Source organism: Cucurbita pepo, chromosome LG19 (assembly GCF_002806865.2).
Source record: "Cucurbita pepo subsp. pepo cultivar mu-cu-16 chromosome LG19, ASM280686v2, whole genome shotgun sequence".
Classification (NCBI taxonomy): domain Eukaryota; kingdom Viridiplantae; phylum Streptophyta; class Magnoliopsida; order Cucurbitales; family Cucurbitaceae; genus Cucurbita; species Cucurbita pepo.
Genome location: NC_036656.1, coordinates 6,566,733 through 6,582,421, shown reverse-complemented (window position 1 = coordinate 6,582,421; position 15,689 = coordinate 6,566,733). Strand labels below are relative to the sequence as shown.

Below are 15,689 nucleotides of genomic sequence, written 5' to 3'. Positions count from 1 at the left end.
TTTTTTTTTTTTTTTTTTTTTTTTTAATTTTAATTTTTTGAGTTCAATTTTATAATTTAGAATTTAGAATTTACATCTGACCGTCGCCAATTTCACCCTTCAGTCGTGAGTTCTTGTTGATTCCATCACAATCCTGCAACACTGCAGATCCGCCATTCTCCTCTTGATTCTTCTCCCTGCAACGACTGTTGAAGGAATCCATTGAAGAAGAAGAAGAAGAAGAAGAAGAATGCAGAATTACCCAGAAGAGCTTCGAACGCCGCCTGTGAGGCTAATATCGCTCGTCGGATGCCCCGACCTTCATCCCACCATCTCCAACCACCTCCTTTCCGAGCAGCCTCCGATCCACACCCTTGCCTTCCCCGACCTCTCCAATATCTCCTTTCTCCTCCTTCTTCCTTCCTCCAAGGAATCCTCTGAACCTTCTCTTTCCACTCCTCCTCCCGGTATTCTCAAGAGGGATTGGCTTCTTAAGCGTCGGACCAAGGTTCCTGCTGTTGTTGCTGCTCTTTTCCCCTCTCTTCATGTTTCTGGCGATCCTGCCCAGTGGCTTCAGCTCTGCTCCGATCTCGATCACCTCAAGTATTTCCTTTTTACTTTGCACTGTTCTTTGTTAATTGAACTAGCAATTTAATCTGAAATCAATTCGATTCGATTTCCAGAGCTGTGACTCGTTCGAGGAACATCAAGTTAGTTGTCATTATTGTCCATTCTGATTCCAAAGGTAAACACATTGTCCACGGCTGATTGTTCATTTTTTGTAATTATATATACATTTAAGGTTTTCAATGCAGATGATATCAACGAGGATCGAATGATTGCTCTGCGCAAACGTGCTGAAGTGGACACGAAATATGTCATCTTTGTTAAGCCTAATGATGCTTCGGATTTATCGCAATCCCTTCACAGGCATTTCCCTTTTCTTGCATTTCCTCCATGTTTTTGCAACGCACGTGCACTTGTTTGTTACCAACTTGAAAAGCAGCAAATTCGTGAATATTATTTGTAACGCCCTTGCGCAGGCTACGGAACTCCTTCTCAGAGCTAGCAAATGTATTCTATAAAGATGAAGGAAGGAAGTTGAAAACACGAATTGAAAAGAGGACCTCCAGTTACACTGAGTTGAATATTCGGTATTGCTTTAAAGTAAGTTCTCTTCTCTCACAACGCAGTAATCAAACTTCTCAGATGATTCATAAGGATGTTTTACAATTTACTTCCATTTAACGGATTTTTACCTAAGAATGAAATTTTGACTGGTCCTGATCCATGGTAACGTTATTCAGTCACCTCTGCCAACATTATTGCTTAGACTTATCTGAAGAGGGTCTTGAAGATAAATAATGCACTCTTAACAATTTTTAGAAAATAGACGTCTTTCAAAGATCTACCCTTTCAGCCTTTATCAAGTTCGTGTGTGAAAAAATAATTACGATAGAAGAGTACAACTCTAGTTAGTAGAATGTATTTTAACATCAGAAAGGTGCATAGCTTCGCAAAAAAATCCCCACAAGTAGGTAACAGTACCACAATTCTTCGTACTACACTATTACACTGTATACAGAAATTCTATGCTTGCATATGTTGTTCTTTGTTCTGGAGTTGTTCGATTCGTCTTGATTCGTCTTTATGCCATCCTGTGCTAGGCTGCCGTTTATGCAGAGTTCCTAAGTGACTGGATTGAAGCTTTACGCTTTTATGAGGATGCCTACAACAAGCTGTGGGAGGTATATTGTTGTTTACAATGTTAACTTTCATTTTCTTTTGCGTGTGCCAGTTGAGTGATGCTTTATTTTGGGATTTTGGGTTGTTTATTGTCATATGTTTGCCTTTTTATTTTTATAAATCTTAGGTAAGTGGTAGATTGAGATAAAGTCAAATACCTTATTCATGTTGTGCTTTGCTGCAATAGAATCCAACTACAATCAGCGATATTGAAAACCGATGGTAGCACCTATAGATAAAAAAAGAGGATAGGGGGTTAATGATAAGGATTGTGGTGTTCCAAATGTTCCAACTAGACTTATTACACGATCCAAGGCCAAGATTCAATAAGCATTCATTCTTCATTCACAAAATTCGATAGGCTTGATTCAACCTCTATTTTATGTGTCACAAGCTGACTCAAGTGAGGAAGGACCTTTTGGAGATTTGGAAGTCAACATTTGCAAGGTTGAAGTGGAACATGGGTGTGAGATCCCACATCGTTTGGAGAGGAGTACGAAGCATTCCTTATAAGGATGTGGAAACCTCTCCCTTATAAGGAGGAGAGACATGTATCTTTGCCAATCACAGTTGGAGAGGGGAATGAAAATACAAGTCCCTCCTCGTACTCACATTTCTTGTAGTGGGTGGACATTTGAACATGGATCTTTGCCAATCACAGTTGGAGAGGGGAATGAAGATACGTGTCCCTCCTCATACTCACATTTCTTGTAGTGGACATTTGAAAGGTAGTGGGAAGGTATGTCAATCATGGTCCTAACTTCTTTTAGTGGACATTTGAAGGGTTGGAGGTTTCTTGTGTGGAGAAGCTATAAATATCAGACTTTGGATGTATGGAATTGAGCTCTCAAGTTGATACTTTTACTGTTAGAAATTTGAGCATCATCTTTGTCATTTCTAAGATTTCAAGTAATTCTTGTGGTAGATTGCATTTGAGCCATTCAATCAAACCTTAATTAAGTTCGATTGTGGAGTAACTCTATTCTTCTTTCTTTGGACATATGTTGTCTTGATGTCTCTTCTTTTGCTTCTAGGTGATGTTCATGTGAGTATGAGGAGGGACATGTATCTTTGGACCACCAATCCTTAAGCATACTTTTTCATCTAATTCTTTTTTTCACTTATTATGTGTCCCTTCGCCCTCCTTCCTTGGAGCCTTTGCTTTCTCTTTTATTTTATTTTTTTCCTTGGTTCACAATGATGTGCGTCGTGTAGGTGAGCATCGGAGGATTTTGGCCACATTTTGTGGGGCTGTCAGTTTCCTCAAGTCATTTGAGATTGTTGTTGGGCCTCTTTTAGGGTATGCTTGGCTCGAATAGAGTTTGTTGTTCTATGATGACTCTTCAGACCCCCCCTTTCTGAGATAAGAGGCTGAGTCCTTTGGCAGGCGTGTATATTTATTTTTTAATGGGGTTTCTAGCTTAAGAGGAACAATGAGATTTTTAGGGGTAGAGAGATCTGCCAATGAGGTTTGGGATATTGTTAGATTTAACACCTCTTTATGGGCATCGATTTCTTTGGTTTTTTATAACCATCAGTTAGGTCTTATCCTTTTGGATTGGAGTGAGCTTCTTAGTTAGTGGAATCTGTACTCCTCTAGTTGGGCTGGTTTTTTTCTACGTCCTTGCAAAATATTTCATGTTGCACTATAAATGTGCTTTTTCATTCCCAAAAAAAAAAAAAAAAAAAAACTGTGGAAATGTATCTTGACTAAGATCACAAGACTACTTTTTAATTGACAACAATTGTTTTTGGAAAATTCATGGGACGTTAAGATTATAATTCTGAGTAGATTACACCTCAACAATTGGTTTATGATATGTCAATCCTTAATGGTTACATTTAGTAGGGTCTTGTCAAAAGAATAACAAAATTAATATTTATTTGGATGCAACCCAAACTTATTTTAAAGTTTCTCGTTGTAGTGGGCATATGTGTCTATATCTTGAGAGAGGTATGGAGAGGCAGTCATGGTCTATTTTCACCATTAAATATTTCTTACTCTATGTGCAGATTTCAGGGTTACCAACAAGGTCACTATCAATTCAGCGGTTGGTTGAGATTAAAACAGTTGCAGAGCAATTGCATTTTAAGATATCAACCTTGTTATTGCATAGTGGAAAGGTCGTTGAAGCAGTGACATGGTTCCGCCAACACATTACCTTGTACAGTAGGCTAATTGGAGAGCCAGATACTGAATTTCTTCACTGGGAATGGATGAGTAGACAATTTATGGTATTTGCCGAGTTGCTAGAGACAAGCTCAACAACTAGTCTTAGCATCCCAGCACTGGGTCTAGGCACTGGAAACAAGCCTTTAACTGAATGGGAGTTTCATTCAGCTTATTACTATCAGGCATGAACCTTCCTTCTTATTACTTCCAGTAAACTTCATTGGGAATGGAATGATTGGATCCTCTTTTCCTGCCTACTTGAATAATTATATTCTTTTCTATTCTGAAAAGTACTTATTCAATAATTTTACTACAGTAAACATTATGCCCGAAAAATCACTACTTGTAGTTCCTTCCTTTTTTTCCCTTATGTACTTGCTTGAAAGTAGACATGCCGACTATATCTATCAGCCTTAAATTAGAATTGAGAGAAAACAAGTCAGTCCTGCGATTATTAGAGTTACCTTAGAAAAGTACCATAGTTCTTGTCTAAAAAGAAGAAACACGTTCTTAACTCAACAATATAGCTTTAGAAGAAAAGGGACAGTTGCAATATGATTGATTTGGGGGTTTTATTAGATTTGCTGTTATTGAGACTTCCAGTTTGATACATCTCATAAAAAATAAATCTTTTGGGAGAAAAAGAAAATTCGCAAATGAAGAGAAATTTGTGAAACTTCGTATCTATTAGTTATGTTTCTTTTTGTTCGGAGTGGTGTTAGGAAGACTTCCATTTAAAATGATGAAAGATTAAAAATCTGCTCAAAGACGCATGTAGAAGGGGAGGAGAATACAGGAAAACCTCACACCAATTATTGTTGATCAACTATCAAGTGTAGTTACAAAGATCCCTAATAAAATAAAAAATGGAAGAAAAGCATAGAAGTGAATAATTCTCCACACCTCTTGCCTCTACATAACTCTATACAAAATACATGTCATCTGTACATTTGTTCATGTGAACCGAGTGATATATGATCTTTTCTGGAAAACTGTTGGCACTTTAACTTAGTTATGCTATTAGAACATTGGTTCTTTTGATATATAATATTCAATGTTCTTTCATTAATCGTATACCTACCAGAATTCTTGGTAGCCTAAAGCATTCAAGGTACTGTTCCTTCATTGCTTTGGGAATACGTTTCTTGACAACTTGTTTAGGGTCATAGCTTATTCAACTTGCAGTCGAGCTTTGGTCATTACCAACATATATCTGATCTTTTCTTGTTTTTTTTATAACATTCAATCTAACTAAGCTATAAATATTTGCTTGAACTTAATGAAGTTGGGAAGATAATGTATTTGATCCAGAAACTCACCCTTGAAACAGTTAGCCGCTAACTATCTGAAGGAGAAGAGATCATCTTTTGAACTGATATCATCAATGTACATAAATGCTGATGAATTGGAAAAAACTACCGAGTCTTTGGTACCGTCAGTATATGTGGGGCAGTATTGTAGGTTACTTGAACAAGTTGATGTAACGCTCATGCAAACGTAAGTGTTGAATAAGTAAATTCATAATTCCTCTTTCATATATGCTTTTATATCTAAACTTCGACTTGTCTCATACATGCAGTGTTACAGATAAAGAGTTTCTGAATAATACCATTGCTGGAGAAAAGAAGCATCAAGAACCATTTCATATGATTACTCTCCTCAAGAAAGCTTATGAGTCGTATAGCCATGCCAAAGCTCAGAGAATGAGCTCTTTTTGTGCATGCCAGATTGCTAAAGAGCATTATGCAATGGACAATTTAGAAGAGGCAAAAAGACATTTTGATAACGTTGCAAGTTTATATAGGAGGGAGGGATGGATCACTTTGTTATGGGAAGTCCTCAGTTACCTGCGAGATTTGTCTAGGAAACATGGTATTGTGAAAGATTACTTGGAGTACTCTCTTGAAATGGCTGCACTTCCCATATCATTTGATGTTCATATGCTGTCTCTCAGATCCAAAGATTGCTGCCCAGTGAACCCTGCAACTCTAGACAATAGGGAAAAAATCCACAACGAAATATTTAATCTAGTTGATGAAGAATCAGTGTTGGCCTCAGTTGAACATGGCAAAGAACTCAAAGTAACGGGAGACAATCCTGTACATCTTGAAATTGATCTAGTGAGCCCTCTTAGATTGGTGCTTCTTGCTTCAGTTGCTTTTCATGAACAAGTAATCAAGCCTGGGGTGCCTACTCTGATTACCGTGTCACTTCTATCCCACTTGCCTCTTACCATTGAACTTGATCAATTAGAAGTTCACTTTAATCAGTCGGAGTGTAACTTTATCGTAGTAAATGCTGAAAGACTTCCTTCAGCTGCGATGGCCAGTGATCAAGATGGTCACAGAGTTGAGCAAGCTCCTTCTCTTGCACTTTCCTCAAATAAATGGCTACGGATGACATATCAAATTAAATCTGGTAATTTAGTTTTTTCTCATGCGTTCTTGGAATTTTGGTATATATAAACTTTTTTGGTAAACAAAGATTGAAGAGGTTAAGATATTAAAAAAATGGAGATGAGATATTTGGTATTAGGGGTGTTTATTTTAACAGATAACCCGATCGGCCCAACCTAACCCTTGTATACCCCTATCTGATATCCCCACAAAACCAAGGGGAGCTTTGATTTTATATCAGGTTCATAATGGTTCTGAAGGGTGTTCATGAATTTCATTTTCTTTTGTTCATAACTTTTCCAAAATACTGCTTATAATCGGATGTGGGTAGAATCTTGGGTGTATATCTGATCAAGATTTTTTTTATCCTGGCATAATTGGAGATGTGATACTGTTCTCATTTTCACATCTAACTATATTCTGAATATTCGAACCATTTCAGTTTTTTTCCCCGTGCGTGCCAAGAGTGAGTTTCTGTTATCCTAGGTGTATGTTTTTGTTAGTAGATTGCTGCTTTTGATAATATATATCTAGAGAGTGAGAGATACGTATACTGATATTCATAGGTATGTATGCAGGTAGCTAGCTAGCTACACATGTATATGTACATATGGTATTATGATTATAAGAATTTGAGGTTTATGCTAATGTTTTTTTTGAGGTATTATGTATATGTACACATGTATATGTACATATGGTATTATGATTATAAGAATTTGAGGTTTATGCTAATGTTTTTTTTTTATTCAGATCAAAGTGGAAAACTCGAATGCACATCAGTTATTGCAAAGATACGGCCAAACTTTACAATCTGTTGCCGAGCTGAAAGCCCTGCTTCGATGGATGATTTACCTGTTTGGAAGTTTGAAAATCACCTGGAGACACTCCCAACAAAGGATCCCGCTCTAGCCTTTTCTGGCCTGAAGACAATCCAGGTTGAAGAGCTTGACCCAGAAGTGGATCTAATTTTAAGCGCTTCTACCCCTGCATTAGTTGGAGAGACTTTCATAGTACCTGTAACCGTGGTCTCCAAGGGTCCTGATATTCACTCTGGCGAGTTAAAGATCAACCTGGTTGATGTGCGGGGAGGTGGTTTGTTTAGCCCAAGAGAAACAGAATCCTTTTCTAGTAGCCATCATGTTGAGCTTCTTGGCATTTCTGGTATGGAGGATAATGCAGACTCACATTTGATTTCTGATGAAGCAATGAAGATTAAGCAGTCCTTCGGACTGATTTCTGTTCCATTTCTAAAACGTGGAGAGCCCTGGTCCTGCAAACTGCAAATTAAATGGCACCGGGCTAAACCCATTATGCTTTATGTGTCCCTGGGTTACTCTCCACTTAGCGATGATCCAAATGCTCAAAAAATCAATGTTCACAGGAGCTTGCAGATTGATGGAAAGCCTGCTGTCACAATTGGTCATCACATTTTGCTGCCTTTCAGGCGGGATGCGTTGTTGCTTTCAAGAACTAAAGCAATCCCTCAGTCTGATCAGTCATTATCTCTGCCTCTAAACGAAACTTGCATACTGGTGATCAGTGCCCAGAATTGCACTGAGGTCCCATTGCAACTATTATCCATGTCAATTGAAGCAGATAATGATGGGACCGAAGAAAAGTCGTGTTCCATAAAAAATGCTAGTAGTAACCTTGTAGACCCAGCTCTTCTCACGCCTGGAGAAGAATTTAAGAAGGTTTTCACTGTTACTTCCGAGATAAATTCATCAAAGCAGATTAGGTTAGGAAATGTGTTACTTAGATGGAAAAGACACTCAAAGACTGAAGACCAATATGATGCTAATGTTGGTTCAGTCTTGACAACACAGAGTCTTCCTGATGTCGATATAGAGTTCTCGCCTTTAATTGTGTGCATGGAGAGTCCTCCTTATGCCATCCTCGGAGATCCATTCACATACTTTATTAAGATTAAGAACCAATCAAAGCTATTACAGGAAGTCAAGTTTTCTCTAGCAGATGTACAGAGCTTTGTGATATCTGGTTCTCATGATGACACAATTTCAATACTCCCTGTATCCGAGCACGTCCTTGGCTACAAGCTGGTTCCTTTGGCCTCAGGTATGCTGCAGTTACCCAGATTTACTTTAACCTCAGCAAGATATTCTGCTAGCTTTCAGCCTTCAATGGCGGAATCTACTGTTTTTGTGTTTCCATCAAAGCCCCCCTGCGAGTTGGCTGACAAGGGAGACGCAGGACCAGAGTCTAGTGGTCCAATATCTACCAGCCTTTCTTGAAGGAAGTGACTTGTGGACTGACGTGGGGATGTTTTTAGTATTCCAACTTCTGATATTTCTGATTGATTAGCTGGACTGATGTGGGGGTGTTTTTAGCATTTCAAGTCCTGATAATCATGTATCTGATTAATTAGACGAAGACAGGGACTGGGATTTTGTCGAGGCCACCAGTTGGGTACACAACACTTTGTAATAATACCCTAAAAGAGTTTACGTCATGAGGAAATATTTCCCCTCCCAAAACAAAAAACAAAAGGGAAGACCATCATATCATCCCACTTCTTCAGCCTTCACCATGGTAGGCGCTGAACCATCAAATTGATTACTCCATTGACAGGCATCCCGTCGGAATCCGAATCATGGTACCCAAAAAGATGCCCCGATGTCTCTTGGATGTGTCAGTCTTATCATGAAGAAGAAGAAGATAAAGAGAGATTGCAGGCATTTCCACACAACTAATCACAACTATTATGAGTTGGAAACTTCGCTCCCCTTTTTGGTACTCTGCCTTTTGAGTTGTTTATAAACATGGTGATACTGATTGATCATAGATTTATTGTATTGATTTTGAAAAGAATCTTCTGTTTATTTCCAATAGAAAATTGTGCTTAGAGATTCATTTGCAGAAATGAGCAGCTACTTTGAGCTGTGAAAGTAGTAATAATATATTATAGTTTGTGAGAGAAGGAAGAAGGGGAAAGAAGAAATGGAGATGAGAATGTGGGGTTGGGAAGGGAGACAAGCTCCATCAGGGAATTTGGTTAGGGGGCCATTATAAGCCAACCTCCATGGCATGTGAATTTGTGATCTGAAGCTTGTTTTTGTTTGTGCAGTGTAGCTTGTAGCCGAGACAGGGGAGATAACACGGCACGTGAGCCCCTTCTCAGGCCGCCCTCCACAATTAATGTCCATCTCTTTTCTTTCCATTTTTTCTTCATTTCTCAAAACTCTTCTTTATTTCTCACCTTAAATAGTTTTAATAGATTTTTTTAATTTTTTAATTTTTTAATTTTGTATTAAAGATATTTAAACTTTAATTTTTTTTTTTTTTTTTTTTTTTATTTTTTTTTATAACAAAAGTAGGAAAAAAGAAGACTAGTACAAGTCCAATGAAGTCAATAAGTCATAAGACCCTATCAGTGGTCGACTTCAATCACAATAAGAGTCTCCTTAGTACGAGTCCTATGACTAAGTTAACCAACTCAACTATGTAAAATAGTTCGTTTCTTAAAAAATATGAAATATTTATGATAGACCCATTATGTGACTAAAGTATATCAACGATTAAATACTTTCATAACAATTGCATGATTTAGAATCTAACTTTATCATGATTATCTTCGACCTCGATATGTGATTAAAGTCTATAACTCATAACCTTATAAAAAAAAATATGAATATTAATCCTTTAATGATATGTTTCAATACGTTACTGTAGCGTATTAGTGAAAGACGAATATCATATAGGAATATTAATATATCATTAATAGACTTGTAATGTTGATAGAATTATATATACATTAAAGTTAATAAACTTCAATCATTCAAAGAATTATATTTGTAATTCAATTTCGATTCCTAGATGTTTCGTGATAATCCAAAGAACCGAACACTAGAAGATCAGTTCTCTATATAAAATTATCAAAAGGATATCTTAAACGTCTATTAAACTTTTTTTTTTATACATTTATTAGATATTTTTAAAATATCGTAATTTATAATATTTAAATTTTAAATTTTATAAAAAGAAAATAGAAAAGAAATGAGTTGGAGGCCAATGTGTCAAGAAAAAGGTAGATAAAGAAACGGTTATAGCGTGAAGAGGGGTGACAGCTGGATACGGTTGGCAGGGATGGTGTGCAACAACCAACACGTGTCGTCCATCAGAAGATAGACACGTGGACATTTCATTTGAATTTTTTTAATTTTTTTAATTTAGTCTCTCACTTCCAATTGGTCTGTCGCTGTCTTTTCTTTTATTTACCTTTTTGCCACTCCCCACCTTCATTTCCATCCCTCTCTATTTTAAATTAAATCATTATTATATTTTTATTTACTGTCCATATTTAAAATTTAAATTTAAATTAAATATATTTTTAAATATCTAAGATGAAGTAAGAGGAAAAGTTAATTGTCATTTTTCAACATTTATTTTTTAAATACATATAATATATTTTATTTCAATGTTAGTATTTGAACAAAATATATATTATAGCGATTAAAATATTAATCTAGAATATATATATATATATATATTTGAGATTAATTTTTAGATTATCATGGTTTAAAGAAAAAATTAGGATTAATTTTCATTAATTATAATATTCTTCCACTAAATAAAACAAAAAATCTTCCATTTTCACAATTAAATTAATTTTTCAAATTATTAGTAGAGTTATTGATAAAAAATTATTTTTTATATTTTAGTTAAGATCTTAAAATATTTTTACAAAATCAAAAAAGAAAATATTAATAAATAGGAAGTAAGATATTTTTGAAATTAAAAAAAATTAAAATTATATTATTTGAAATTGAAATGGTAATGGCTATAAACATTAGCACATGAAGACAGCTTCTTTTGTTGTTATTTAAGAACAGCGATGTGTGGTTTTGATAATGGAAGAACAAAAGAAAAAGAGGTTTCACTTCTCATCCGTGACAAACCAATTGCCATTGCCTGTGACCTTGTTAGGTCACCCTCACTCCCAACCCAACTATTTTCAACCCACTAAATGCACGACAAACATCTAACCGTTATTAAGAGGTAGCTATTTTTTCAACTTAACGCTCGACTAAAGGGACAAAAAACTCGAACACCTCATCAGTGTATCTCGCCCGTCCTCGTCATATTTCATGCCCATTTTCCCTCTCTCGTTTCACACTTGCCTATTCCGTATAGGTAACTGTGACTAAGAGAGCAGCTAAATGGTACTCGAGTATTAACACTTATAATCGATGTCTTATCTACTAAGCTATACACGAATCGATACTCACGAAAAGTCCTTTATCCGTTTGGGCAATACAACAGCGAATAGTTCGGTCCAAGACTCCACTGTTTCAAGAGTAGGATGTCGACCGAGATGGAGCTGGGAGCCAACCTAAACTTTCTCGAGACGTACATCTAGAAGAGGAATGAGTCTCTTCAAGAAGCGTGAATTCAGTCGAAGAGTGGATCCGAACTTATAATAAAAAGAAAGTTGAACATATTATCAAGTTTGTCGTTTGTGTTATGGTGCAAGCGAGTCCATTTGCCCATCACTTTCAAGTGAACATAGCATATCCTAAAAAGTGGATAGCCAATTTGATGAGGCAGTACAAAACTCGCATCAAAATGGATACTAAATATGAAGAGGATAAATCAAAGAATGGCAGAGGAACAAACGGTTAAACAACGGGGGGCAGAGGGCAGCATGGAAATAGCTGGATTTGTAATCTAAAACCATTGCAACCTCACCTTCTCATCAACTCACTCGATTTTAAAAGGTATTGGTGATTCATTATCATCCCAACCATTTCAATCTCAATCCATTTTCTTCCTTTTTTTTGCAGTTTCTCTGCTGGCGATCGTTTTTCTCTTCCAAAATCCCTCTCAATTTCTGTTTCCCATTACCCATTTCCAGTTAATTACTGTTCTTTCGGTTTAATTTTTTTTTTTGTTTCAATTTTCGAAGTTCTTTTCTCTGATCTTTGAAGCTTTGAATACTGGGGTTCTTTCTTTTCTCTGATCTTGGTGGGGTTTTGCTCTGTGTTCTTGTTGTCGTTGCTGTTTTTGGTACTGTGAGGGGCGGGTGGCTTCATTTAATTTCTTGCGAAATTCAAAGAACTTGTTTGAGCATTTCCTTTTCAGTTGGTCGATTGTGTTTCTTTTTTTTTTTTTTTTTTTTTTTTTTTTTTTTTTTTTTTTTTTTTTTTTTNTTTGAAGAAAGTGAAAAACAAAAACAAAAATCTGAATGAGTTGTTTCAAGTCTTGAATGGTTCTTTAATTTTGGGTGTTTTTCGGTGTTTTAAAGATTGGATTGGAGTTGAGAGAAAATGGAGGCGTTGATTTCTCCTAAAACCACTCAAGAAGTGGTGGGTGAGATTATGAAACTTCACAGATCTTTGCCGGTCCGGCCTGGAATTGATGAAGTCGAAGGTGCCAGGGTCCTGATTAGCAATGTCGATAAGGAATCCCAAATGAAACTCGAAGCCATTGAAAGACAAACCAAGAACCAAGGCGTCCCAGAAGAGCTTTCAAAGATCTTGCTCGATATGCAGAGGAATTTCATCGCCTTCAAAAGCAAAGAAGACAAGTGGGAAGCCTTGAAATTGCTGGAAATTGAAGATGTCCACTACCTGTTCGACGAAATGCTTCAAAGAGCTTCGAAGTGCGTTTCTACTCCTTCAACCTCTTCAACCTCTTCACAAACTCCCAATACCCTTTCCTCTACTTTCCATTCAGCTTCTACCGCTAATCAGAACAGAACCTCCGCCGTTCCTTCTGTGTCTGGGAGTATCAGTACCTCAACCGCCGCCGCCCCTTCAAGCTTGTTATACAAGTCCGACAATGGACCTACAAAAACCACCACTCAATTATTCTCTCGAGATGATAGTTATGTCCCAAAAGGCAAGCCAGCGGCGTATATGGATGGCTTTGGAGCTAGACCAGGCGTTTCTTCCTCACCCTTTATTAAAGATCCATCCTTAAAACTTGCAAATTCTTCAGGTGGGTAATCTCTATCTTCCATTCTTCCAAGTGTTCTTGTTTTAACACGAAATCTTTTGTATGCTTAGGTAAAGATGGTGACAAATATAACTTGATGTCTCTGGCTAGTTTCATTGAGAAAGCAAGGAAGGGCGGCAGTCGAAAGCTTGATCTCCGGAACAAGCTGATGAGCCAAGTAGAATGGCTGCCTGATACTATAGGGAAGCTAACCAGTTTGGTGTCTTTAGATTTGTCTGAGAATCGTCTTGTGGCTCTACCAGAAGCCATTGGAGCACTTTCCCAGTTGGAGAAATTGGATTTGCATGCCAATAGGATCAGCGAACTTCCTGGCCCTTTCACAGATCTCACCAGTTTGGTTCATTTGGACCTCAGGGGAAACCAGTTGGTATCTCTTCCTGCTGCTTTTGGGAAGCTGATTCATCTTGAGGATATTGATCTGAGTTCAAATTTGCTCACTTCACTTCCTGAATCCATTGGTAATCTTGTGAGGCTGAGAAGATTGAATGTGGAGACGAACAATATCGAAGAGATTCCTCATACGATTGGTCGGTGTATATCGCTCCGGGAGCTGACTGCCGATTATAACCGGCTTAAAGCGCTTCCTGAAGCTATAGGAAAGATTGAGACACTAGAGATTTTGTCTGTGCGTTATAACAACCTCAGACAATTGACAACAACCATGTCCTCTCTTGTGAATCTGAGGGAGCTTGATGTAAGTTTTAATGAGCTTGAATCCGTGCCAGAGAGCTTATGTTTCGCCACTAGACTCGTCAAGATGAACATCGGAAACAACTTTGCTGATCTGCAATCACTACCGAGGTCGATCGGGAATCTAGAAATGCTTGAAGAACTGGATATTAGCAATAACCAGATTCGGTTTCTTCCCGGTTCGTTCAGAATGCTAACTCAGCTTTGCGTGCTACGAGCAGAAGAGAATCCTTTTGAAGTACCCCCGAGACAGATATTCGAAAAGGGCGCTCAGGTAACGAACATAACACGCTGTTCGTCTCATAAACTGCTTACATTGCTCGAATTGTCTAACTCAGGCTTGTCCTGTCCCCATATCGCAGGCTGTTGTTCAATACATGATTGATCTACATGAGAATAGAGAAGTCAGATCACAGCCAGTTAGACAGAAAAAGAAGTGGTGCCATATGTTCCTCGTACGTGGTTCAAACCAAAGGCAGAGCAACCCAATAAGCAACTTGAGGGCTTAATCACTTACACCATTGTAGAGAAGAACAAGCCATCTTTTTTCTAAGTAACCTCGCCTCGAAACTTGAAAGTCTGTCCATACTTGAGCAAGTTAAGACATATCTTCTCGATTAAGAGGTTAGAGATTCAAAAATCCTTCTCCGAACGTGTTTTTGAGGAAATCCTCCAAGTAAGTTTGCTTCGAAACTTAAAAGTCTGTCCATAGTTGTCCATAGTTGAGCTAGTTAAGACATATAGTCTCGACTAAGAGGTTAGAGATTCAAAAACCCTTCTCCCGACGTGTTTTTGAGGAAATCCTCCAAGTAAGTTTGCTTCGAAACTTAAAAGTCTGTCCATAGTTGAGCTAGTTAAGACATATAGTCTCGACTAAGAGGTTAGAGATTCAAAAACCCTTCTCCCGACGTGTTTTTGAGGAAATCCTCCAAGTAAGTTTGCTTCGAAACTTAAAAGTCTGTCCATAGTTGAGCTAGTTAAGACATATAGTCTCGACTAAGAGGTTAGAGATTCAAAAACCCTTCTCCCGACGTGTTTTTGAGGAAATCCTCCAAGTAAGTTTGCTTCGAAACTTAAAAGTCTGTCCATAGTTGAGCTAGTTAAGACATATAGTCTCGACTAAGAGGTTAGAGATTCAAAAACCCTTCTCCCGACGTGTTTTTGAGGAAATCCTCCAAGTAAGTTTACTTCGAAACTAGAAAGTCTGTCCATAGTTGAGCTAGTTAAGACATATAGTTTCGACTAAGAGGTTAGAGATCTAATTTTGAGAAGCGTTTTTGAAGAAATCCCATTGATTTGAAAAGAAAAATAAAAACTTTGATTCATCACAGTTGATGAAGACATGGGATATGGGCAGGAAGCTGAAATAGAGTTGTTAATAGTGGTGTTACAGGGCTGTGAGGAATCAGAGGCGAAACTGGGCTTCATGTAATGAGTCAACTGCAACGAACTCTGCATCACACCGTAGAGGATTCCTCCCCTCTCTGTCTTTGTAATTTTATCTTTTCTTTTTTTCTTTTTTTCTTTAGTGAATTTTGTATTTTAGGAATATAATTGTCTAAGTTTATAATTTCAAGTAGGGCAGAATGAACGAATATTTATTTGATTTATCAAAATAGTAATTAAATAATATAATTTTCGGTTGAAATTACATCATTTTTCTTACCAGGTTTGCTTTTACATATTAGGTGACTTCTTAGAGAATTTTTCTATGATGTTGAAAGACTCGT

At 37.3% G+C, this 15,689-nt stretch overlaps 2 protein-coding genes across 6 annotated transcripts; both read left to right on the top strand.

The window, feature by feature from the left end:
• Positions 1-84: 84 nt before the first annotated feature.
• Positions 85-9,228, top strand: LOC111781475 (trafficking protein particle complex subunit 11). Of its 2 annotated transcripts, XM_023662087.1 has the most exons (9): positions 85-582; positions 663-724; positions 795-909; positions 1,023-1,146; positions 1,647-1,727; positions 3,739-4,080; positions 5,229-5,395; positions 5,478-6,316; positions 7,045-9,228. In XM_023662087.1, the coding sequence occupies exons 1-9, from the start codon at positions 230-232 to the stop codon at positions 8,544-8,546; spliced, it is 3,585 nt and encodes a 1,194-aa protein (XP_023517855.1). In that variant the 5' UTR covers positions 85-229; the 3' UTR covers positions 8,547-9,228. The 2 variants fall into 2 exon arrangements, with proteins under 2 accessions (XP_023517855.1, XP_023517856.1); XM_023662088.1 differs by lacking the exon at positions 85-582 and having other exon boundaries at positions 669-724; positions 782-909.
• Positions 9,229-11,877: 2,649 nt separating this feature from the next.
• Positions 11,878-15,610, top strand: LOC111781584 (plant intracellular Ras-group-related LRR protein 4-like). Of its 4 annotated transcripts, none has more exons than XM_023662268.1 (5): positions 11,878-12,029; positions 12,096-12,140; positions 12,557-13,251; positions 13,320-14,233; positions 14,322-15,610. In XM_023662268.1, the coding sequence occupies exons 3-5, from the start codon at positions 12,579-12,581 to the stop codon at positions 14,466-14,468; spliced, it is 1,734 nt and encodes a 577-aa protein (XP_023518036.1). In that variant the 5' UTR covers positions 11,878-12,029; positions 12,096-12,140; positions 12,557-12,578; the 3' UTR covers positions 14,469-15,610. The 4 variants fall into 4 exon arrangements, with proteins under 4 accessions (XP_023518036.1, XP_023518033.1, XP_023518034.1 ...); XM_023662265.1 differs by having other exon boundaries at positions 12,096-12,165; XM_023662266.1 differs by lacking the exon at positions 12,096-12,140.
• Positions 15,611-15,689: the final 79 nt, after the last annotated feature.

Excerpts from the sequence above, each read along its gene's own strand:
- LOC111781584 (XM_023662266.1), top strand. The coding sequence starts at position 12,579 with ATGGAGGCGTTGATTTCTCCTAAAACCACTCAAGAAGTGGTGGGTGAG. Across the intron at positions 13,252-13,319 it reads AAAACTTGCAAATTCTTCAG|GTAAAGATGGTGACAAATAT; the intron begins GTGGGTAATCTC and ends TTGTATGCTTAG. Across the intron at positions 14,234-14,321 it reads TATTCGAAAAGGGCGCTCAG|GCTGTTGTTCAATACATGAT; the intron begins GTAACGAACATA and ends CCCATATCGCAG.
- LOC111781475 (XM_023662087.1), top strand. The coding sequence starts at position 230 with ATGCAGAATTACCCAGAAGAGCTTCGAACGCCGCCTGTGAGGCTAATA. Across the intron at positions 583-662 it reads TCCGATCTCGATCACCTCAA|AGCTGTGACTCGTTCGAGGA; the intron begins GTATTTCCTTTT and ends TTCGATTTCCAG. Across the intron at positions 5,396-5,477 it reads GATGTAACGCTCATGCAAAC|TGTTACAGATAAAGAGTTTC; the intron begins GTAAGTGTTGAA and ends TCATACATGCAG.